This window comes from Neoarius graeffei, chromosome 8, assembly GCF_027579695.1.
Source record: "Neoarius graeffei isolate fNeoGra1 chromosome 8, fNeoGra1.pri, whole genome shotgun sequence".
Taxonomy (NCBI): Eukaryota; Metazoa; Chordata; class Actinopteri; order Siluriformes; family Ariidae; genus Neoarius; species Neoarius graeffei.
This window is the reverse complement of record NC_083576.1, coordinates 69,061,770-69,086,757: the sequence shown is the minus strand read 5'-3', so window position 1 is coordinate 69,086,757 and position 24,988 is coordinate 69,061,770. Positions and strand designations below refer to the sequence as shown.

At 41.6% G+C, this 24,988-nt stretch overlaps 2 protein-coding genes across 2 annotated transcripts in view; both read left to right on the top strand.

Moving 5' to 3' along the window:
• Window positions 1-4,196: 4,196 nt before the first annotated feature.
• On the top strand, window positions 4,197-9,842 carry hic1l (hypermethylated in cancer 1 like). Its single transcript, XM_060928099.1, has 2 exons — window positions 4,197-4,282; window positions 6,530-9,842. Exon 2 carries the CDS (start codon window positions 6,561-6,563, stop codon window positions 7,959-7,961), a length of 1,401 nt encoding a protein of 466 aa, XP_060784082.1. The 5' UTR covers window positions 4,197-4,282; window positions 6,530-6,560; the 3' UTR covers window positions 7,962-9,842.
• Window positions 9,843-19,231: 9,389 nt separating this feature from the next.
• Window positions 19,232-24,988, top strand: part of adam19b (ADAM metallopeptidase domain 19b) — a 71,191-nt gene continuing 65,434 nt past the window's right edge. The window contains exons 1-3 of the mRNA XM_060927008.1: window positions 19,232-19,440; window positions 19,564-19,661; window positions 21,696-21,766. Coding sequence (XP_060782991.1) covers window positions 19,317-19,440; window positions 19,564-19,661; window positions 21,696-21,766 — 293 coding nt within the window. The 5' untranslated portion in view covers window positions 19,232-19,316. The remainder of the gene's footprint in view (window positions 19,441-19,563; window positions 19,662-21,695; window positions 21,767-24,988) is intronic.

The following is a 24,988-nucleotide window of genomic DNA, read 5'->3' as shown; positions in this document are numbered from 1 at the left end:
TTAGCCTCTTGTGGTCTATAAATTGTTTTTTCCATAGAAGTGGTTGAGAAATTCATATAAAGTCATAATTTGTTACATGTTACATGTGCTTAATAAATGTATATTTTCATAGAAATGGTCAAACGTTCTCTGAATTTATATTTTATATATATCTGGGTCAAATAAGCCTCTTTTGCATGACAGTACAGCCAGTGGGCCTCCACCTAGTCCAGGCCCCTGTGACGACAGGGCTGACTCTGGTGAAGGCCTATTACTTTACTGTATAAACATGACGAGCCTATTTATTGAAATGAGAAAACAGTAGTAAATAAATGAAAATCCTATACACGTGAACAAATTAACACGCAGTTTCTCCATGACATACTCCATATCGTTGTATGAGACTGGAAGTGGAAATAAAATTCAAATGTTTAGGGTCGGCGGCATGGTGGTGTAGTGGTTAGCACTGTCGCCTCACAGCAAAAAGGTCCTGGGTTCGAGCCCCATGGCCGGCGAGGGCCTTTCTGTGTGGAGTTTGCATGTTCTCCCTGTGTCCGGATGGGTTTCCCCCCACGGTCCAAAGACATGCAGGTTAGGCTAATTGGTGACTCTAAACTGACCATAGGTGTGAATGTGAGTGTGAATGGTTGTTTGTCTGTGTGTCAGCCCTGCGATAACTTGGCAACTTGTCCAGGGTGTACCCTGCCTCTCGCCCATAGTCAGCTGGGATAGGCTCCAGCTTACCTGCAACCCTGTAGAACAGGATAAAGCGGCTACAGATAATGGATGGATAGATGAATGGATGTTTAGGGTTTCAGGGATGGAGAGAGAGAGAGAGAAAATCTGTAGCCACGGAATCTGATTCCATGATTTGATTATTTCTTTTTAACAATAAATAAGCACCAAAGATTTGTGGACATCTGAAAATCATACCCACGTGTGGTTCTTCCACAAACTGTTTCCACAAAGTTGGAAGCACACAGTTGTTTGCTGTCGTATTATTACACTGTAAAACATTTCAAATTGGTTTAACTTGGAAATGCAAGTTCACCTGCTGCCTTGAAAATGCAAGTTAACTCAATTTGACGATTATCTTTGTTTCAAATCAGAAAAAGTCTCAATCAGTCAAGACAACTAAGTAATTCAAGTGTAACCTTTGAAAACCTGCACACAAACATTTCAGCCTTATGTCCACTTTTTTTCTTTTTAACTCAATGAGCTCTGAAAAGTGTTTTAATTTGAACTAATCTGTTCAAGTTTTCAAAGGTTAGACTTCAACTACTTAGTTGTCTTGACTAATTGAGACTTTTTCTGAGTTGAAACAAAGATAATCGTCAAATTGAGTTAACTTCCATTTTCAAGGCAGCAGGTGAACTTGCATTTCCAAATTAAACCAATTTGAAATGTTTTACAGTGCAGATTAGTTCAAATTAAAACTTTTCAGAGCTCATTGAGTTCAAGAGAAAAAGGAAGTGGACATAACTAAACAAGGCTGAAATGTTTTAGCGTATCAGATGTCCACAAACTTTTGGCAGTATAATGTATGTGGCTAAAATCTGAATTGCTGGATTATATTCATAATATAAATGTGTTGCAATGAGAAGGATGTGTCTGATTTAAAAAAACAAACAAACACCACCTTGTTTGTTTGTGGGTGGCATGGTGGTATAAGTGTTTAGCATGGTCCCCTCACAGCAAGAAGGTTCTGGGTTCGAGCCCAGCGGCCAGCGAGGGCTTTTCTGTGTGGAGTTTGCATGTTCTCCCCATGTCCGCATGGGTTTCCTCTGGGTGCTCCGGTTTCCCCCACAGTCCAAAGACATGCAGGTTAGGTTAACTGGTGGCTCTAAATTGACCGTAGGTGTGAATGTGAGTGTGAATGGTTGTCTGTGTCTATGTGTCAGCCCTGTGATGACCTGGCGACTTGTCCAGGGTGTACCCCACCTTTCGCCCATAGTCAGCTGGGATAGGCTCCAGCTTGACTGCGACCCTGTAGAAAGATAAAGCGGCTAGAGATAATGAGATGAGACCTCACAGCAAGAAGGTTCTGGGTTCGAGCCCAGTGGCCGGCAAGGGCCTTTCTGTGTGGAGTTTGCATGTTCTCCCCCATGTCTGCGTGGGTTTCCTCCGGGTACTCCGGTTTCCCCCACAGTCCAAAGACATGCAGGTTAGGTTAATATGGGACGGCCTTGGGCTGAGGTGCCCTTGAGCGAGACACCTAAATTCCAACTGCTCCCTGGGCGCTGTTAGCATGGCTGCCCACTGCTCTGGGTATGTGTGTGTGCTCATTGCTCATGTGTGTGTTCACTGCTTCAGATGGGTTAAATGCAGAGAGGAATTTCACAAGTGTGTGATGAATAAAGTTGTGCTTTCTTTCTTTCTTTTCTTTTTGTTTGTTTGTAGCAAAAGCCTTAACCTAAGAATTTAGGATCCTAAAATTCTGGCATACAAAAATCTTTACCAATGTTGAAATCTTGATAGATATTCATCAATTTTACATACTCAACTGAGGTTAAATGCATGTTCGTTTAATTATTATCTTTTTCGTATTGGATGTAAAATATCGTCTGCTTGCTTATGTGGTTTTCATTCTGAAACGATAAAGCATTTTTTCTTTATTGTCCGCTTTTTGCTGCCCATAGGAACAAACTGCTCTCCTCAGCTGCTCATTTATTTGCAAGCAGTTGGTCTGCTATGTCAGACTCAGTTAAAGTATCCTCTTTCTTATTTGGTTCCAATTTGTTATCTTTTGATAATATTTTCATATTATTTTCATATGTCCAAACTTTTATTGAGGAAACTAAATGATTTCACACACACGAATAGTTGGGCCAACTGTTTGCTTACACCCCACCCCGCCCCCTTTTTTTTTGTCAGTTGTTTTGTTGTTTTTGTTTATTCAAAATATTAATGTAAAATGCTATTTGGAGTAAGCCCCCTTAGATGAGCTTTACTGCTCTTGGGGCAAACTCTGACCACAAATATGTTTAAATAAAAAAGAAAGAAATCTTGATTTTAATCTCAAAATGGTGACTTATTCTGATTTGTATGGAATTCTGAGAATTTAAAAAAATAATCATTTAAAAAATGAAACATTTAAACATTAAAATTTTAAACATAAAAAAATTAACATTTAAATTAAAAAATTTTAACTTTTTTTTTTGGTTGGTTGTTTTTGTTTGTTCTATATATTAATCTCATCTCATTATCTCTAGCCACTTTATCCTGTTCTACAGGGTCGCAGGCAAGCTGGAGCCTATCCCAGCTGACTACGGGCGAAAGGCAGGGTACACCCTGGACAAGCCGCCAGGTCATCACAGGGCTGACACATAGACAACCATTCACACCTACGGTCAATTTAGAGTCACCAGTTAACCTAACCTGCATGTCTTTGGACTGTGGGGAAAACCGGAGCACCCGGAGGAAACCCACACGGACACGGGGAGAACATGCAAACTCCGCACAGAAAGGCCCTTGCCGGGGCTCGAACCCGGACCTTCTTGCTGTGAGGCGACAGCGCTAACCACTACACCACCATGCCGCCTCTATATATTAATGCATAATGTTATTTGGAGGGCGGCACGGTGGTGTAGTGGTTAGCGCTGTCGCCTCACAGCAAGAAGGTCCGGGTTCTAAGACATCATTTGTCAAACATCTACAAGGCGGTCTTGGACACTCTTCCCAGACGTCTGGGTGTACGCCAGGACCCAGCTGTTTTCGGTGACTCACAGGAGGACAGAGGGAGTCAGATTGCTATTGATCACCCTAACGGGCAATCCTTTGATCACCCTAATGATTCGCCATTCACACCCAGCCTCCAGTGACCCACACCAACATGATGCCTCAATCAGAATTCTGATTCTGATCCAGGAGAAGATAAATATCTGATACTCCCTATTAGTCGGACAGAACCGAGGAAGCCTTTTGGACGAGAGGTGAAACGTTTTCAAGAATTTTCAAGCAAGTCCAGTTGCCCATTTCTACCACCCACAGTTTACTATGACCTGGATGATTGAGAATCTTCACAGACATTCAAATTTTAAACATTAAAAAAATTTAAACAAATTTAAACTCCCCCCAACCTGGCGGAAATGGGTTTCCCTGGACTTCAGGCTGGGTTTTGGTTTCCCCCGCCCCTTCTTCGACATAAGCCACGCCCTTGACAATGCCCCACCAGCTGTGCGCGTGCCGCACGCTGCCTCGCTATCTGATTGGGTCAAGGGTTACGAGCTGCTACGTCACACGCTGCTAAGATGGCGTTTTGATGACGACGCGAGAAACGAGGACCCCTGCCCTTGTTCGAAAGGTATTTAAAAATTGAACGTTTGTATGTGTATTTGTGCTTTTTTTTTTCTTAAAAGCGAGCTGTGAGGGCGAGTTTAAAGCGTGTTTATGAAAGAAGGGCAGTGAAAGTGGTGTGAGTGAGGACGGGCAGCTTTCACACGGGGTAGAGTAGGGGAGAGCGGGGTAAAGCAGAGCAGAGCAGCCTCCTACACATTCACCAGCCTGGCCAAGGTGGGACTGGTTATTATTATTATTTTCTTTCATTCGACCAACTAGTTTTTTTTTTTTTTTAATTATTTGGTGTATAAAAGCGCAGTGCTGTGTTTAGCGCCGCAGTGCTCATGTCGTGGTAGAAGTGTGTTACTGCTATTGTGGCTGTGTGCCCGCAGGCGATTAGTGTTTACAGCCAGCAGTTCCGCATTCACTAAGCCACACACACACTGGGAAGCTGGTTTCAAATCTGTGAAACATTTTAATGTCGTAACTCATCAAAAAAACCCTTTACCTGCTTGTTGTAATGATCATAGTTTCATTATTTAGTGCCTTTATTTCACTCAACTGTTTATTCCATAAATATTTCAAGGGTTTGGATTTAAAAGTGCTATACAAATAAGTCATTTTGATATTAAAGCCTTTGAAGACTTTTTTTTCCTTCACATTTATCCACATGAAACATTTTAAGGGTCTTGATCTGTAGCAGTCCTGGGATTTTAAACTTACAATCTTTCGATCACTAGCTCAGAGCCTTAACCATTGAGCTCCTGCCCATTGCAAAGTGAGCTCATTTAGACCCTGGTCATTTCTTTTATCTGTATTGTGCCTTGATAAGATTTTGACTGGCTGTGTCGTTTAGTTAGCTGGATTGAAATCCAATATCTGCCTCATAAAGGGGACGTGAAAATTAGGACCACTAACATGTGGGATTCCTTATTTTTTGGTCGTTTTTATGTAAATGTGGGCGGCACGGTGGTGTAGTGGTTAGCGCTGTCGCCTCACAGCAAGAAGGTCCGGGTTCGAGCCCTGTGGCCGGCGAGGGCCTTTCTGTGTGGAGTTTGCATGTTCTCCCCGTGTCCGCGTGGGTTTCCTCCGGGTGCTCCGGTTTCCTCCACAGTCCAAAGACATGCAGGTTAGATTAACTGGTGACTCTAAATTGACCGTAGGTGTGAATGTGAGTCTGTGTGTATGTGTCAGCCCTGTGATGACCTGGCGACTTGTCCAGGGTGTACCCCGCCTTTCGCCCGTAGTCAGCTGGGATAGGCTCCAGCTTGCCTGCGACCCTGTAGAACAGGATAAAGCGGCTAGAGATAATGAGATGAGATGTAAATGCATTTTGATGGCTCGGATCAGAAGGGGGTTGTGGTTTTTAAAGGTGTCATTCCATGACAAACCGTTTAATACTTGCTGTTTTTGAAATGCCATAGGTCACTCCGAGTTGCATATGCATGCTGCACGTGAAAATGTTCTTCTACCCCTATTCCCTGTATTAGCCTATGAAAGAAAATAGACGGAAAAACGAGCGAATCAGAAAAAGCCCTACGAACTTGTCACTTCGAAAATTAGTAGTCATGGCCTCGCCCATAACCCACTGGAGGGAGCGTCACAGTGCTGTTAGCCAATCAGAAGCGATATGTTTACATGTCACGAATATTCATGAGGAAGAGCTGAAATCCTGTCATTCTCTCCCCACCCACTCCACCACCAAACTAGAACAGCCTGAAACAGGAGCACCACAGCATTTTTTTCACCAAAACCGGCTCACAGGGCATTCGTTCATACTTGAGACCACCGCACAATTAATGAAAAAATGATGCAATGGCACCTTTAAGTGCTGCTGATTCATCAATGCTTGTATAATACGGCTATTTAGACAAGTGTAAAATGCTAATGTTATTAAGCTCTGCTGCAGGAGAGCCGACATGATCTCAAGAACACAATTGCATATCGTTTTCAGTGGTTAAGGCTCGGGGCTACTCATGAGAAGGTCGTGAGTTCAAATTTCAGCACCGACGAGCTATGTCTGTTGGGCCCTTGACCCTCCACTCACTCCAGGAGCAGTGTATCATGTCTGACCCTGCACTCTGCCCCCAGATTCCTCACAAGTTAAGATATGCGAAGAAATATTTCACTGTCATACTTTTATGTGACACACAAGCCTGTCGTCGTCTTTTTAGATTGTGTTCCTGTAACGGCACATTCCAGATGTAGCCACTTCACTGTGAATGTTTTTTTTTAAAAATAATAACCGTGTCCTTTGTGTTCTCTTGTGTAGTCACCTCAATGAAAAACATCAAGGGCAGGAGATGGAGCTCTCAAATTATGCCAGCCAACTGCTGCTGCAGCTCAACCAGCAACGCTGCAAGGGCTTCTTGTGTGACGTCGTCATTATGGTGGATAACACGCTGTTCCGAGCTCATAAAAGCGTCCTCGCCGCCACCAGCAGCTACTTCAAGTCCCTTGTCCTGCATGACAACCTCATCCACCTCGATGCCGAGCTGGTGGAGCCAGCCTTGTTCCAGAAAATTCTGGACTTCATTTACACTGGCAAGTTATGTGAGGAGAGTCAGGGAGCAGAGCGCGTGCAGAATCTGAGCGCCTTTCTCACTGTCGCTAACTACCTCCAGCTCCACGACCTGGTGAGTCTGTGTACCAGCAAACTCGAGTCGAGCAACACGTCCTGCAAGGGCTCTTTACACACCCAAAACCTGCCTTTTTCCCCTGCCTCAAAACCCTTGGTCAAACGGGAGGCAGAAGACACTTCATCTGATGTTGAAGTATATGCAAACATGGTCCCTCCAAAGAAAAGACATAATGGCGAGAACAAACGGCGCTCGAGTGGCAAGCAAAGCTTCGGCCTGGATTTGACCAAGAAGAGTTCTTCTCACTGTGCTCTAAATAGTGACATCAGCAGCATGCAGGAATACTCGCAGTCCTCCGTTTCCAAGACAACTGCCAATACTCTCCAGTCAGGAATGGACCGAAAGGGCTCCCCAGAGAAGACCAGAGGCCGAGATGCTTTTGATGGAACACAGGAATGGAAAAGGACGCCTTCTAGAGAGCGCTCCAGGAGGAAGAGCAACGTCAACGGTTATATGCCTGTAATCAAAGGAGGGAGTCACATGAGCCAAAACCACGCTGGAGAAAATTCCCAAGAGCAGCCACAAGACGGAGGATCCAACGGTGCCAGCCCTAATTTTGTCTACAGGCAGGAGTCCTACCTCGAACCATCTCAGGAGGACAACAGTTATGTCTGTATCCCATGTGGAAAAGGATTCCCGTCTTCAGAAAGCTTAAATTCCCATGTCGAATCTCACACGGATGCAGACGTGAATCTCGGCCGAGATAAAGAGGAAGGGGACGAAGATCCTCCCGCTACTGGCACCCAAGAACCCCTAGAGGTCGTAGATAAAAGCCCGTTGAAGCCGTACAAAGAACTGGACACGCTGCGACCATTCCCTTGCAACATCTGCGGTAAAATGTTCACACAGCGCGGCACCATGACGCGCCACATGCGCAGTCATCTGGGCCTGAAGCCGTTTGCCTGCGAGGAGTGCGGCATGCGCTTCACACGGCAGTACCGCCTCACCGAGCACATGCGTGTCCACTCGGGAGAGAAGCCCTATGAGTGTCACGTCTGCGGGGGCAAGTTTACACAACAAAGAAACCTCATCAGCCACATGCGCATGCATACCTCACCAAATTAGACTTCGAGTCGCAATGGGTTCTAAACAAAATTATCAGTAAAGCTTCTCAAATAAGCCTGGTCTAATAAAACCATATTACCTCTTTTTTTGTCATTACAGTAAGTTATCGTCACTGAACAATAACTAATAGAATGATTATTGTGGTACTTGCTATTTTGAAAGAATGAATGTTCTCACTGATTCTTACAGTTACAGTGCAGAGCGTATCGATCTCTGCGCTTTATCTGGCTCACGTTTACTTGAATACACGTGCAAACGTTGCTACCTCAGCTTTTTACCTCCCAAATCCTCAGATGCCCTTTGAGATTGTTTATCAACACCATATTGTATTCATTCCTCAAAAAAGAAACCGAACGGTCCATTTAGTTTGCCGATATCTTGAAAATAATATGGCGTCTGATGATATGATATAAATCCAAAAATAAACTGTAATGCTCAGTAGAGGAAAACGCACTGCCTGCTTTTCCAGCGAGCAGACAGAACGAAAACCAGTACGGAGTTGGTGATAAGGATTAGTGGGACAAGGGTTGTTACCTGATGGTTCGTTGAGTATTTAGGCCTGTGTGATGTACAGTTCCAAAGAAATAATGAATGTTGAAAGAAAAATAAAACTGTATTACTGTAACCAAATCTATATTCTTACAATATACGTATTTAAGTGCAAGTCTAATTTATGTGTATGATCACAGATGTCCCGTCTTTGTTAGTCGGCCAGCTTTTCCTCCCCTGCGAGCTTGGTTAAATTTGAAATGCTCATGCAAGTCCGTTCCTTTTTAGATTTTTTTTTTTTCCCCCTGTGCTTACTTTTTTCCCATTATGAAACTATTGATGACCTGAGACCAAAAGGACTATGTGATAAAACTGTTGTAAATATCTTTTCGAGTATCTTGAGGAAATTGCTTGGTTGCTCATTGATTGCAGGGTTTTGATAGTTATAGCATGAGTGATCGGCTTAATTCTGAATCCGTTGATTGGTTAGAACACTGGGGGTTTTGCTTATGTGTAAAATCATTTGTGGTGATATCTCGATATTTTGATGTACTCTTATTTTGTGTTGTTCCATTCCAACAACTTGTGCTGATCTGTTACTTTTCATCTACCTCATGTTTTCAGGGTTTTACCCACTCACTGTGTTTCGAAACGCACGCCTCTGTTTACATACTTATTGGTCGCCATGTCAAGTGTTATACCAAATCACATCACACTGTAACTTGTACTTGCACACTTTGTATGTTAAAATCATTCATTTTGGAGAATAAAGGCCACTAATGTTGGTTCAGCTAATGTTACACCATTGATGTTACACCAGGCCAATAGAAAAACTTTTTTTTTTTTTCTTCCCCGTCCAACCCCAGTATGAGTTTACAGATACTGTATGTTGTTATCCATGATGCTGTCTGTTAAAATATGCAGGAACATTTCTGGGTTTTATGATGGACCTGAAACCGAAACTGTGACAACGCTTGGACTCTCTTTCTCTCAGGAAACCTCAGGGATTACTTTACTTTCAGGCACGTCTGTATTTTCTACCACAAAGCACCAGATACAGCTATTTTTGCAGCTGCTTTCCTCAGTGTTTGGACACTACTGCCACATTTAAATACGCTGAAGCATTAATTCCAGTCAACACGATACGCCTTCATGAGGCACGGCAGCTCAATTCTGTGGTTTTTCTTTCCACTTGTGGTATATTTTAATAATAAAGGATTGATTTAACATGAATTTCATATACATTTGGAAAGAACATCAAATCCCATCGTTCATAGAGTATGAATTGTGACCTGTTAAATACCAAAGCACATTTTCACAAAATGGATGGATACATATGAATGACAATGTACTTGACATGATGCTTATAATTAAATGCTGATTAAAAAAATACATTTGGGTGTGTCTGCTTTATTGCCTGTTTTGGGAATTTTAAAGATTGAAATGTTTCAGAAGTTGTGTAATTTGAGGGGGAAAAATAGGCTGTAGATCATTTACAGTGGCATGCTTTGGGTCTCTGAGTCCAACGTTCAAACCGTAACATATGTATGGATCACACAAGAATCTAAAGTCCACTAGAATTATATAATACTCAGTATTTTGATGTTGAGGAGGCACTAAGTGCAACAGGTAGAATTGTTACCTCGTAGCCCCATGATCGCTGCTTTGATCCTGAGCTCTCGTGCATGTTCTTCTCTGGGTTTTCTCCCAAAAACACTCCACTGCATGGATTGGCTATGTCTCATCTCATTATCTCTAGCCGCTTTATCCTTCTACAGGGTCGCAGGCAAGCTGGAGCCTATCCCAGCTGACTACGGGCGAAAGGCGGGGTACACCCTGGACAAGTCGCCAGGTCATCACAGGGCTGACACATAGACACAGACAACCATTCACACTCACATTCACACCTACGGTCAATTTAGAGTCACCAGTTAACCTAACCTGCATGTCTTTGGACTGTGGGGGAAACCGGAGCACCCGGAGGAAACCCACGGGGCGAACATGCAAACTCCGCACAGAAAGGCCCTCGTCAGCCACTGGGCTTGAACCCGGACCTTCTTGCTGTGAGGCGACAGCGCTAACCACTACACCACCGTGCTGCCAGATTGGCTATGTGGTTATATAAATTGCTTTTAGGTGTGAATAAGTGTGTGTGTTGGCCTGTGTTTGACTGGTGTCCCATCCAGGATGTATTCCTGCCTCCTGCTCATTGTTGCTGTGATAAATTCCTGATTCTCGGTGACTCTGACCAGAATAAAACTCTAATGATGAATAAATTTATTTTTAGTTTCTGGAAAATACGTGCACGTTTTATGGTGCAGTCAATTGTTTTATAGCTTATAATAACTGCACAATAAAAATGAGATTATATTGATAATGCATGATATTACATTTTCTCTGCAAATGTATTACTGTCAATACTGGGACAGAAAATTCAGTCATATGCTGAAGGAGCATTAAGCAAAGCTGTGCTGAAGTACAGTACTAAACTCAAGCACCATTTTAGATAATACAGAACTACTGAATTTTTAAATCTCCAGTAGATGGGAGTAGTGAGCAGGTTTCTATCTATCTTTACTATATTGAGGTTTCTTCCTGTGCTAGTTATTTGATCTGCATCTCTTTGCTTTATTCACAAACTGGTATATTGTGGTTTTGTGTTTGGATTTGTAGCAAATCGACTTTCTTTATATCTTTATGCTTGCTGCAGGGTTGGGTGTCCCAGTCGGTGCTTTTAAAGGTGCGATCAGCAAACTTGGCAGTTACCTAAAACATACCACTGAAGCAAATATAGCCCATGCATTAAACACACATACATATTCTGTCTAGGTTATAATCCTGGAGGTGGAGATTTCTGAATTGTCTACCAATGTGATTGACAGACAATTCAAGACAGCTCTGTGTTCTGGTTGGTTAAATGTAGGACGTGATGCATATCATTTGTTTTTGGTTTTTTTGTTTCCTCCAAAACCTGAGGCACCAGAACGGTGTTTTTTTTTTTTTTTTTTTAAATCAACACAGCTGAGGAGAACTTACAAAAATAACATGGCTATGAGAGTTGCACTGACAGCCCAATATGACTTATTGTCAACTGAAAGAACGGAAAAACATCAGCTTTGGCTAAAGGGAAACTATTATGAACATGGAGATAAGGCAGGTCGTCTTCTGGCTTACCAACTTAAATGTCAATCTGCATCTCGCTTAATACCTCAGATACGTACCATATCACAATCCCTGACCATAGACCCAATAGAGATAAATGACACTTTTAGAGATTTCTATTCCAACCTATACACTTCTTCTGCCCCATATGATAACTCTAGCATGATGACTTTCTTAGACAACATTCATTTCCCACAAGTAGATACAGAAGCCAAAGACAGCCTTGAAGAAGCCATTAAATTACAGGAGGTAGTTGACTCCATTCGCAAGATGCAGAGTGGCAAGTCACCTGGGCCAGACGGCTATACTGTCGAGTTCTATAAAAAGTTTTCTTTTCAACTCGCTCCCTTGCTCCTTGATATGTTTAATCACTCTTTTGATCAGAAACATTTACCGCAAACTTTAACAGAGGCTTCCATTTCGCTTATTTTGAAACCAGGCAAGGACCCGAACGATTGTGGGTCATATCGACCTATATCTTTGCTTAACGTTGATGTTAAAATCTTAGCTAAGCTGATAGCTTCAAGACTAGAGAATGTTACTACAACTATCATTTCAACAGAACAAACTGGTTTCATAAAGGGTCGCCAGTCTTTCACTAATATCCGTACGCTTCTCAATGTTATTCACTCCCCTGCATCCAGAGAGACTCCTGAAGTCGTCGTCTCCATGGACGCGGAGAAAGCATTTGATAGGGTGGAATTTGCTTATTTATTTACTGTATTAGAGAAATTTGGCTTTGGCTCAAACTTCATATCCTGGATTCGTTTATTGTACACATCACCTAAGGCATCAGTAACTACTAACAAAATATCATCCAAACAATTTTCTCTCTCAAGGGGTACACGCCAAGGCTGTCCCCTGAGTCCACTTCTATTTGCAATAGCTATTGAACCCTTATCAATAAAATTTAGGATAACTCCCTACATTTATGGTATACGCAGGTTTAGTATCGAACATAAAATCTCTTTATATGCTGACGACTTGCTTTTGTATATTTCTGATCCAATATCATGCATTCCTAATATTATTAACATCCTTAATGACTTTGGACTTTTCTCTGGTTACAAACTTAACTTCTCTAAGAGTGAATGCTTTCCCATTAATCATCTGGCCCTTCAGCTACCAGACAATGCGTTCCCCTTCCATGTATCAAAGTCTGGATTTAAATATCTAGGCATACATATCACCCGTGCCTTCTCAGATCTCTATAAGAATAACTTCAAACCTCTCTTGCTGAAATTGGAAGCTGATTTTAAGAGATGGGCTGGCCTATACCTATCTCTGCCAGGTAGAGTTAGTTGTATAAAAATGAATGTCTTACCTCGTTTTCTATATCTGTTTCAATGTCTTCCTATATTTTTGTCTAAATCCTTTTTCCAATCTTTAAATAAATTAATTTCATCTTTTCTTTGGGCAAATAAAAACGCTAGAATACGCAGAGAGTTTTTAGAAAGGCCCAGGGGTAAGGGGGGCCTGGCACTACCTAATATGAGAAACTATTATTGGGCATCTAATATTCAAAAAGTCATATATTGGTACCAAAATCCACAACCGGATTGGTGTAAGATTGAGGCAAACTCATGCACCTCTACGTCACTTCCTGCTTTGGTCACTGTTGGATTACCACTGTCACCCTCCAAATTCACTTCTAGCCCAGTGGTATCCGCTACACTGAGGATATGGTCACAATTCAGACAACACTTCAAACTAAAGGAATTTTCTATATACAGCCCTATCTGTAACAATCATCTTTTCCCTGCCGCCAGAACAGACCATACCTTCAATGTATGGAGAAGGAAGGGCTTGAATGCCTGCCACAGCTTCTATATAGATGGCATCTTTGCCAATTTCCATGACCTCTCTGCCAGATTCCATTTACAGAAATCTGACTTATTCAGATATTTCCAAGTCCGCCATTTTATTCAAAGCCAGAGTCCAGCATTCCCTGACTTTCCAGCAGACTCAGGACTTGAGAAAATTTTGCGTCATCCTATGCATTTGGGGAGCCATATTGCAAATATTTCCAATATAATAACCTCTCTTCAGGAAACATCATTAGATGGGCTAAGAACTGCATGGACTGAAGAACTTGGTTTTGAGATTCCTGGATATTTCTGGGAATGTGCTCTGGAAAGAATTAATGGAACATCGTCCTGTGCCCGGCTTAGCCTGATACAATTCAAAGTCTTTCATAGAATTTACTACACTAAATCTAAACTTTCAAAAATTTATGACAATATTAATGACAGGTGTGAGCGCTGCAATTCTGCGCCAGCAAATATGACTCATATGTTCTGGACCTGCCCTAAGTTAATTGAATTTTGGTCATCTATCTGTAAAACACTAAATGATGCATTTCACACTAAAGTAAAACCATCTGCAGATATGGCCATCTTTGGAGTATTGGTTGACGAGCACACACTAACCATTGACAAGATGAATGCTTTTGCTTTTGCATCTCTGATAGCCCGCAGGAATATAGTTTTACATTGGAAAACCCCTGAACCACCTAAAGCGTCTGTCTGGCTCACCGAATTAATGTTTTTCTTGAAATTAGAGAAAATTAAATACTTTACTAGAGGTTCAACAAGACAATTTCACAAGACATGGGACCCTTTGATTGAGCACTTTAAAAATCTTAAAACCCTTCCATAAACCTATGAAGCCCTGAGATATACTATTGATCCGGCCTAACTAATGACATGTTTATGAATAGGTAATGACCCAATTGTCTGTCATTATTATTATCCTAATTTATTTTTTATTTATATTATTATTTTGTTTTTAGTATTATTATTATTGACAATTATATGTTTCTTGTTTGTTTGTTTTGTTATTATTATTTATTTATCTATTTATTTTCTCAAGTTATTTATTTTACTTTTTGCACAGTCAGTGTATTTTATTTAACTTGACATTCTATACTTATGTGTTTCTTTTTGTCTTTCACAGCAGTATACGAGTGTTGTGGGTGGGGTTTGTTTGTTGGGAGAAAAAAAAAAAACGAATCCAATTCAAGATATTGTAACTAAATGCATATCATTTCAGCTTTCTTGAATAAAAAATATAATGCAAAAAAAAAAAAAAATAACATGGCTATTACAAAATGTGTTCGGACGTATTGCTGAGCCCACCTTTAATTTACGTCAATTTGCGTCATTAAGTCAAACCGATTCTCAACTAAACCTGCTCATTCCCCAAAACACACACACATCTAAAATTGCCTGCCAGCTTGTGGCTGAGTGTGCATTATACACAATCACACAGTGTCTTTCATCTGACAAGGATTAACCACCAACTATTGATCAGGGGTCAGTCCATAGTTCAGTTTACTGTAGAGCACTGTGTCTTCACTGATAGTCTCTGCAGCCTCAGCAGCTCTGATCGTCATGTGGATCTCATCTAATGTCCACACACCACCGGGAGCATGAGAGAAGGAATAAATGACGTTCTGTGTTGAACGGATGAGGCAGGACCTCAGTAGCCAAATGTCAGATTGCAGCTTCCTTGTAGCACTTGGTCCATCTGTAACACATGGACGTTTTTTTTTCTTCTTTTCTTACACAATGAACATCATACACTATTCCTACCAAACTTTTTTTTCTTTATGGAAAGGAAGTCAGTACTGTCAGCATTTATGGTTGGGGAAATCCCACTCAGGGTAGAGGATGATGCCAGCGGCCTTGTCCCACTTCTAAGATGGAAATCTCTTGAAGTTAGAGATGTGAGTATACCGTAGACTTTGAAACTGATTGAGCACAATGACCTTTAAACTGGAAATGTGTGGTCTTTAATTCAGTTTGAAATTACAGTTGTTTAAAATATTGCTCTCATTGCGAAATCTGTCATTCGGCTGTCAGGTAAAAAGGGTCAGATAAGGTTTTAGTGTTCTAGCTCTTTGAGTTTCCATTTCCAACTGCTGCAAATAATTTATATAGTTGTCACAACAGTACTTGACATGCAGCAAATGATTTAAATGGTGTGAGGGTGGTAAGGTGGCTACGGCATTGCCTTTTTTGGGTAGGTGTAAAGAAACCTTGAGTCATGTCGAGTCCTGATGGTAAGTTTTTAGGGCTAATTTTCAATGATGAAGCCCGTATATTAATAACAAACACTGAGGAGTAATGTTTTGATCAATATCTTCATAATATTCATTCATTCATTCATCTTCTATACAGTCTTTGGAAATAAAGTATATTATTGTACTTTTAGGGGTACAATGGCGTGTCACTGGAACAGTACCCTCTATGGTCTTTATTTGTACCCTTTATATCATGCTTTGGAACATATACGTGCGTTTTTGGCCCTAAAAAGTGACACACAGTTACCTTGGGGTTCAATAATGAGCCCGAAAGGGTACATTAGTGGCCATTGTACCTTGGGGTATGGAAATGGACTCCTACTATACCCCTATTTCTGACAGTGTACCACTTATCCATTGTGGGTCATGGGTGAGTTGGACCCTACCCCACTACACTGGGCAAGACGCAGGGTCCATCCTGGTCAGGTCACCATCTATCATGGGGCTAATGCAAAAGACAGTCAGATACATTCACACCTATGGGCAGTTTAGAGTCACCCTAATCCACATGTCTTGGACTCCATACAGAAAGCCCTGATCAACTGGCAGGTTCGAACCCAGCATCTGCTTGCTGCGAGGAGACAGTGCTAACCACTGCACCACCATGATGCGTCAATATCTTCATAACATGTACCATATAATACTGTAAAATGTTGACATTGCAACATCTTTCTGGCGGAAAAGGACCATTTTTGGGCTCAGTTCCATTTCAGATTAATGTCTCAAAATAAAAACTGGTCATTTATTGCAGAAAAAACAGGAGTTTTGTTTTAGTATTAAAAGCTATCCCAAGCAAAGATCATTGAAAGACTGATAATTCAGTCATGCAGAAGTTACAGTATATTCATATTGCAGTGTCCAGGAGTGTTTAAGTGGTAGGTACTTTTATGAGGGGAAAAGGGTAGCTACTAAACTGGTGTGGTCCTCTCATGCGTACATACAACATCCACCCATCCGTTATCTGTAATCACTTATCCTGTGCAGGGTCGTGGCCAAGCTGGAGCCTATCCCAGCTGACTATGGGCGAGAGGCGGGGTACACCCTGGACAAGTCGCCAGGTCATTGCAGGGCTGATACAGAGACAAAAAACCATTCACACACTCATTCACACCTACGGTCAATTTAGAGCCACCAGTTAAAGGACATGGGACATGAAACATAAATGCACGCTATATCAGTTTCTTTCCATTAAAAATATGAAATAATTGCATCAACAAATACAAAATTATCTATTAAATTCAGCAAAATCGTTATATTCGTGATGATTATATGGCATTTCTGCTCGAGCTCCGATATGCATATTTTACAACCGGAAGAGCCGCTGTTACGTGATCATACGTCACAAAAACTTTCGGGTACAGCACAAGCGGGTAGATGAATATGGGGAAGTGTGAATCGTGATGATGACGAATGTGACAAAATAGTTTTTGTGTCTTGGATGACAAGAAAATTGTTTCGTTTTAGAGTGTTTAACGTACATTGAACATCATGGTGTATTGCGACCTCCCAGTCAGTCAGACGCGCTGTCACTCCTGTTAGCAATGTAGCTAGGCTCAGCATGGCCAATGGTATTTTTTGGGGCTGTAGTTAGATGCGACCAAACTCTTCCACATTTTTTCTGTTTACATAGGTTTATATGACCAGTGACATGAAACAAAGTTCAGTTACACAAATTGAAACGTGGCGATTTTCTATGCTATGGAAAGTCCGCACTATAATGACAGGCGTACTAACACCTTCTGCGCGCTTCGGCAGCGCATTGATACCTTCACTCGGAGTTGTACCATTATTTTTTAGACAGGGCGGATGGACCAGGGCATTCGCCCGCCTGGCCGTGCCCAACGAGGAGCGCTCTCGGCTGGCTTGGGAGGCAGACGGCAGCCCCTCCTGGAAGTGTGGTTTTACCATGGGCCTCATGCGGTAAGGATTAGTATTATAATTTTGGGTGTATCAATTATTGATTATCATAATTCTGACTCGTTTCGCCATTTTGAATGTTTTCATCTCGGACTCTGGAAGCATTGTATCTCAATCAATCTTGAAAAATATCAGCAAAAAAAACCTAGCTTGCAACGGACTTTAGCTAGATCTATGATGAACTTTCAGTGTATGATACAAAAATAATACTTCTTTCAACAGATCATTAGCCTTTGAGCAGAATTGTTTTTAACTTACCAGGAAGTGTTATTGAGCCGACCGCTTTCAGTTTCATGGGGATTGAATGAACTCTCACTCTCAGAATCATCTGACCCGTCAGAGTAAAGACAAGATCCATGTTCATGTGAATTTCCAGATATCGGTTCGAATTGATAGGGTCTAACTTCACATCTCTGTGAAACATCGGGAATGTCACTGTCGATGGTGTCCATTTCGGTAACCTGTTTACATTAGATACCCAAGCGCTGGCTCCTTGAAAAGTTTTTGTGACGTCACAGGTCACGTGACCGCTTAGCTAATTAACGAATCGTTGTTTTACGCTGATGTATAAAAAAGTTGAATAATGTGATGATTTTCACATTTTTGACGCCCTGCAGTGATTTAGATGGCATTTCTTATGTCCTTTATACATAATTATACCCAGAAAAAAATCCATGTCCCATGTCCTTTAACTTAACCTGCATGTCTTTGGACTGTGGGGGAAACCGGAGCACCCGGAGGAAACCCACACAGACAGACACGGGGAGAACATGCAAACTCCGCACAGAAAGGCCCTCGCCCGCCGCTGGGCTCGAACCCGGACCTTCTTGCTGTGGGGTGACAGCGCTAACCACTACACCACCGTGCTGCCCTCTTTTTATTCTGAGAGTGTATATAAGTGCACACTGAGTGTACAGGCAATACATTCTTTCATTCTTTTTCAGTAAAAAGCTTCATCCTGGGGCGGCACGGTGGCGTAGTGGTTAGCGCTGTCGCCTCACAGCAAGAAGGTCCGGGTTCGAGCTCCGTGGCCGGCGAGGGCCTTTCTGTGCGGAGTTTGCATGTTCTCCCCGTGTCCGCGTGGGTTTCCTCCGGGTGCTCCGGTTTCCCCCACAGTCCAAAGACATGCAGGTTAGGTTAACTGGTGACTCTAAATTGAGCGTAGGTGTGAATGTGAGTGTGAATGGTTGTCTATGTGTCAGCCCTGCGATGACCTGGCGACTTGTCCAGGGTGTACCCCGCCTTTCACCCGTAGTCAGCTGGGATAGGCTCCAGCTTGCCTGCGACCCTGTAGAACAGGATAAAGCGGCTACAGATAATGAGATGAGATAAGATGAGCTTCATCCTGGTGAGGATCAGGGTGGATTTGAAGCCTATCCGGGTGATACAGGGCTCCAGGTGGGTGAATTCACCCTGGGATCATGGACACATATACAGGATTCATGCACTCATTCATATTCACACCTGGGGCAATTTTTCATAGCCAGCCTGCCTACATGGAGAGAGAGAGAGAGAGAGAGAGAGAGAGAGGAGGAGGAGGAGGGCGGGGGCGGCTCGCGCTGCTCTAAAAGGCAGAAGGGGATGCGCTCGCTGCTTTCCCCGGATTGCATATGAAACATATAAAGCATGGAGCGCGCTGGAAGCAGATAGCCGTCAGTGAGTGTGAGTGTGTTTACCGGAGATCTGCTGCAGCCCGGGACAGGATGGCGAGGCGCGTGCGTGAGGAGCGCTGTGTGATCCGCGCGACATCACCGCCACACCGCGCGCGCACTTACACCGTTTCTCTCATTCTCCTCTTACACTGGAGTGCTTTCTGCGCAGACGCGGGTAAGTGCGCGCTCGAGCACACAATGCAATACACTGAGTGCTGCAGTGGTAATGCAAATGGGGCCTCTCTCTCTCTCTCTCTCTCTCTCTGTGTGTGTGTGTGTGTGTGTTTGGGTTGATCAGTGCACGCGGGCGTGCTGAGCAGTTTGGAGAGCTATGAGGTGACTTACCCTCAGTGGCTGAAGCCCACAAGCAAAAGAGCAGCTCATTCACACACAAAGGTAAAAAATAAAACATCTCATCTCATCTCATTATCTCTAGCCGCTTTATCCTGTTCTACAGGGTCGCAGGCAAGCTGGAGCCTATCCCAGCTGACTACGGGCGAAAGGCGGGGTACACCCTGGACAAGTCGCCAGGTCATCACAGGGCTGACACATAGACACAGACAACCATTCACACTCACATTCACACCTACGCTCAATTTAGAGTCACCAGTTAACCTAACCTGCATGTCTTTGGACTGTGGGGGAAACCGGAGCACCCGGAGGAAACCCACGCGGGCACAGGGAGAACATGCAAACTCCGCACAGAAAGGCCCTCGCCGGCCCCGGGGCTCGAACCCAGGACCTTCTTACTGTGAGGCGAATCTGAATATGTAAATTAAAAAAAAAAGAAAACCTATCCTAATTTAGAGCTTAAAAAGTAAAAAAGAGAAAAATAATAATAATAAACAGTTATTCCGCAAAATAGAACATTTTTAGGTTTGTTTTTTTGCAAATTCAATAAATAAAAACTTTATACAAAATTTCCGATAAAGTCATTTCTACTTAGAATGTAAACAAACCAGTGAAATGACAGTAGTAATTTGTAAAAAAAAAAAATGCGATGATGATGATAATAATAATTACTAAAAAAAAAGTTGCATTCTTACTCAAATACTTTCATTCCATATTTTGCTGCTTTTTTGTATTTTTTGGGGGGTTTGGTTTTCAAGTAGAGTTTTTATTTCGTCCTCGATTGGTTCAGGAACATGCGCCGCCATTTTGTTTTTCTCTACTCACAGTATATGAGCTGATATCCTCATAGTAGAGTAGCCAATCAGAGCGCGTGAGTGCTCATATCCAGTGAATGTGGCTATAATAATAATAATAATAATAATAATAATAAGTTTTCTTTTTTAAAATAATTTAAAAAAATTATTTCAAACTTCAAAAGCAGTTTGCAAATGTAACAAAGGCACAGCTCAGACTTGTGTCCATAGGTACATTAATAATCTAAAATTTGGCTGGATATATATATATATATATATATATATATATATATATATATATATATATATATATATACAATAAAACTATATAGAAATATGAAATTGTGTTAAAAAATCTGAATATGTAAATATGTAAATTAAAAAAAAATAAAAACCTATCCTAATTTAGAGCTTAAAAAGTAAAAAAAAAAAAAAGAAAATTATTATTATTATTATTATTATTATTATTATTATTAACAGTTATTTGATGAAGCAGAACATTTTTTAGGTTTATTTTTTGCAAATTCGATAAATAAAAACTTTATACAATATTTCCGACAAAATTATTTCCACTTAGAATGTAAACAAACCGGCGAAATGACAATAGCAATTTGTAAAAATGCGATAATAATAATTACTGAAATTTTTAAAAAAAAAGTTGCATTCCTACTCAATTACTACATTCATTCCATATTTTGCTGCTTTTTTTGTATTTTTGGGGGTTTGGTTTTCAAGTAGAGTTTTTATTTTGTCCTCAGTTGGTTCAGCAACATGCTCCGCCAGTTTGTTTTTGTCTACTCACAGTATATGAGCTGATATCCTCGTAGTAGAGTAGCCAATCAGAGCACGTGTTTGCTCATATCCAGTGAATGTGGCTATAATAATAATAATAATAATAATAATAATTCTACTAGCACATCAAGCACCATTACTCATCTGCCAGTTCATTCAAATGTAGCTCCTTATTGTGCACTATTTCCACATGTGGTATAAATTGCAATTTATAGTAAAATCTTGAGCTTGGAAAAAAAATTGACAAATATCATTAAAATCAATACAAAGACAAAACATTGTATGAATTCACCAAATGAGGCCAGTGTGTTCTGATTATATTCTATTTCATATGAACAGATACAAACTAAACCTAAACTGAACTCTTCATCCAGATCGTGTCATTTGCACGTTGTGAGAGCAAGTTAAAAAATGATATTAAACACAAATACTGTGTGTGGAGGTGTTTTGTAATGTCATTGCAAATAATGCCAAAACTTTCTTCCACCATCAGCATCCTTCAGAGGCAGATATCAAGATTACTGCAGAGGGAATGGAGCTGGTTCTCCAGCTGCAGAGAAATGAGTGAGTGACTGCTCTCCATGAAATGAGTGAAAGCTCTCTCTCTGTGTGTGCTTTCACTGATTTTTTTCACTTTTCACTTCATTCTGTTTGAACTGGGCTTTACTGAATGCACCAGCTGTACTTTTGTACTTCATAATGGGACAGTAGTACTATCACAATCTATAAATACGTGTCTTAGGATCGGATTAGACCTGAACAGTTGTCCATGTGTTGTTGGAGTGCTTACATTGTGTGCTTTCTCAGGGAACCATAAGAGACTGACACCTAATCCTCCTGCTCAGGGACACAGGAAATCAGGCATGTGGTGTCATATGGTCTCATGTACCTCCGGTGAGAGTTTGGCCGTTAAGTTAAAGGCTGCCTGAGACTGTTTGATGATCAGCAGGATAGAGTGGAAGGAGAATAGGCTTCTTATTTTCCCACTTTGTCAAACCCTTTTAATTGCTAAATGCTCCCATTGTTCTGGGTGGTGTGAGTGATTCATTGCTAAGTGTTGTATCTGTTGCCTCTGGTGATGCTGAAACCCCCTATGGCTCCGAGCTTTATCTGGTTCGTCCAAGTCCCATCATCATGAAGCCTTCATTAGCAGATGGAGATAGAGGAGTGAAGCTCCATTCAGGACATGACTCCGTGGCGTCTGACTGTGGATCCCTCAGGGGAAACACCAACTGCTGTGTCAGACGAGGGAATAAACACCCATATTGGCGAAATGCATATTCTTATAACCATTTAAGCAAATAAAATCCCACTATGACAGGAGGCAGCGGCTGGTTGTCCAGATGAGGATCCAGCAAAGTATTTTCATGCATTGTGACCAAGGACTTGGGAGAAAATGCTGTAGAAAAGTGAGAGACTCTAGCCTTTTAAACATGAACCATCAGCACTACTGTAGATCTGCAGATTTAGGCCCTGTCCACACGACAACAGATTCAGGTGAATCCGATACAATTGTTTATCGTTTCGGCCTGGCGTCCACATGGCACCGGCGTTTTGGGTGCCCCAAAACGCAATCTTTTGAGAACGGGTCCCAGAGTGGAAAGATCTGGCAACGTTGCCATTGCGAAGTCGTCTGGATGAGTAGAACGGATTTGTTTACGATGACGTCACAACCACATGACTGTCAGTGCTTCACGCCGGGTAGAAGTGTAACGAACTCGATGCGAGTTGTCAACAAATCCTATAACTTGGTTCATGAAACGCGCTTACAAAATATTTTCACTGTGAATATTTTTTGTGTAATGGTGCAAAGTGAGAGAGAGAGAGAGAGAGAGAGAGAGAGAGAATAGCCCTTAGGGCAGAGTCAATCGTTGCGAGATGTTATTTAAAAAAATATCGCGTCCACATGGGCAACGATCAGTAAAATATCAGGTCCATATGGCAACGCAACGCTTGCTGAAAACGATGCAATACACATGCCACACCTCTAGGGGCGCTGTAAGACGGTCCCTTTGGAGACACCAGAACAATAGAAGAAGTAAGGACGCATGCGCATAAACTATTATGCGCGAGACTTCATATTAGCCACAAAGTCAGAAAAATCTGTTCGTAAAATTACGTTATAATGACCAAATACAATGAAAAGTATTTTTCCAGTCTGGGTCAAAGCGGAGAATAAAGATGCCTCATTCATGTGCTGCGTTTAACTGTACCAACAGGTTTACCGTCCAAACGAGATCACATGGGATTACCTTTCACAGGTGAGAAACAACAAATTAATCCATCAACGTGTATCAGTATTTTTCCAGTCTCACCTGTGAAAGGTAATCCCATGTGATCTCATTTGGACGGTAAACCTGTTGGTACAGTTAAACGCAGCACATGAATGAGGCATCTTTATTCTCCGCTTTGACCTATCCAATATGGCGGCGAGGATGACATATGATTCTACGCGGAAGGCGGCGTCTTTAATGGTCCGGAATAAATTGAATGCTACACGTTGATGGATTAATTTGTTCTTCTACGCCCTTTTTGAGGAATGTATTGTAGGACTTAAACCAACATCTGAAGAGGTGAGATCGCTCCTTTTTTTTCCCTATTTTTGCTGGGGGGATTGACTCTGCCCTAACTCTCTCTCTCTCTCTCTCTCTCTCTCTCTCTCTCTCTCTCTCTCACTTTGCACCATTACACAATAAATATTCACAGTGAAAATATTTTGTAAGCGCGTTTCATGAACCAAGTTATAGGATTTGTTGACAACTCACATCGAGTTCGTTACACTTCTACCCGGCATGAAGCACTGACAGTCATGTGGTTGTGACGTCATCGTAAACAAATCCGTTCTACTCATCCAGACGACTTCGCAACGGCAACGTTGCCAGATCTTTCCACTCTGGAACCCATTCTCAAAAGACTGTGTTTTGGGGCACCCAAAACGCCGGTGCCGTGTGGACCCCAGGCCGAAACGATAAACAATTGTATCGGATTCACCTGAATCCGTTGCCATGTGGACAGGGCCTTAGTTGAAGGCAACTCATCAGACCAGAAGTAGAGGGCTAGAGACGTTAGGTCAAAAATCTACAATGGTGTATTAGAACCATTGTAGGCTACAAAATATGTATGAGGTTAAGGGAGGGGCTAATATTCTGAGAAAAAAAATAAAACTCAGAAATTCTGAGATTAAACTTGAAAATTTACGAGAAAAATGTCAGATATTCTCTGGGATTATAAAGTCATGGATTTGTGAAAAAAATATCAGAATTTCTGAGATTAAAGAGTCACAAATTTACAAAATCTCTGGGGGGGAGGAGGGGTAACAGGAGGACAGAGGATGGGAAGGAGCAGTAGCTTAGCCTAACAATAAGCAATACGACCAGTAATACGACCAGTATTGATACGACCAGTAAATGATAAAAATATTGGACAATGTGCAATATAATGTGCAATATAAAGTGCAATATCTCTCCTGCCGCCCCCCTTTTTTTTCCTCCTTCCCCCCTCTCCCCCTTCCTCTCTTCCCCATATCTTATTCTTTTTATATTTGTATATGTAAATACTTAATTTATTTTAATTTATCTAGAAGTTTTCCTCTATTTCTTTTCTCTGTTTATCCTGTAATGATGCTGCTGGAATGTTAATTTCCCTGAGGGAACCCTCCCAAAGGGATCAATAAAGTTTCATCTAATCTAATCTAATCTAAGAAAAAGAAACTCAGAAATTCCAAGATTACAAACTCACAAATTGACGAGAATAAAAGCTTGGGAAAATAGAGGGTTGTTTTTTTTT

Bases quoted from the DNA above. Each gene is read 5' to 3' on its own strand.
- hic1l (XM_060928099.1), top strand. From the start codon at position 6,561: ATGGAGCTCTCAAATTATGCCAGCCAACTGCTGCTGCAGCTCAACCAG.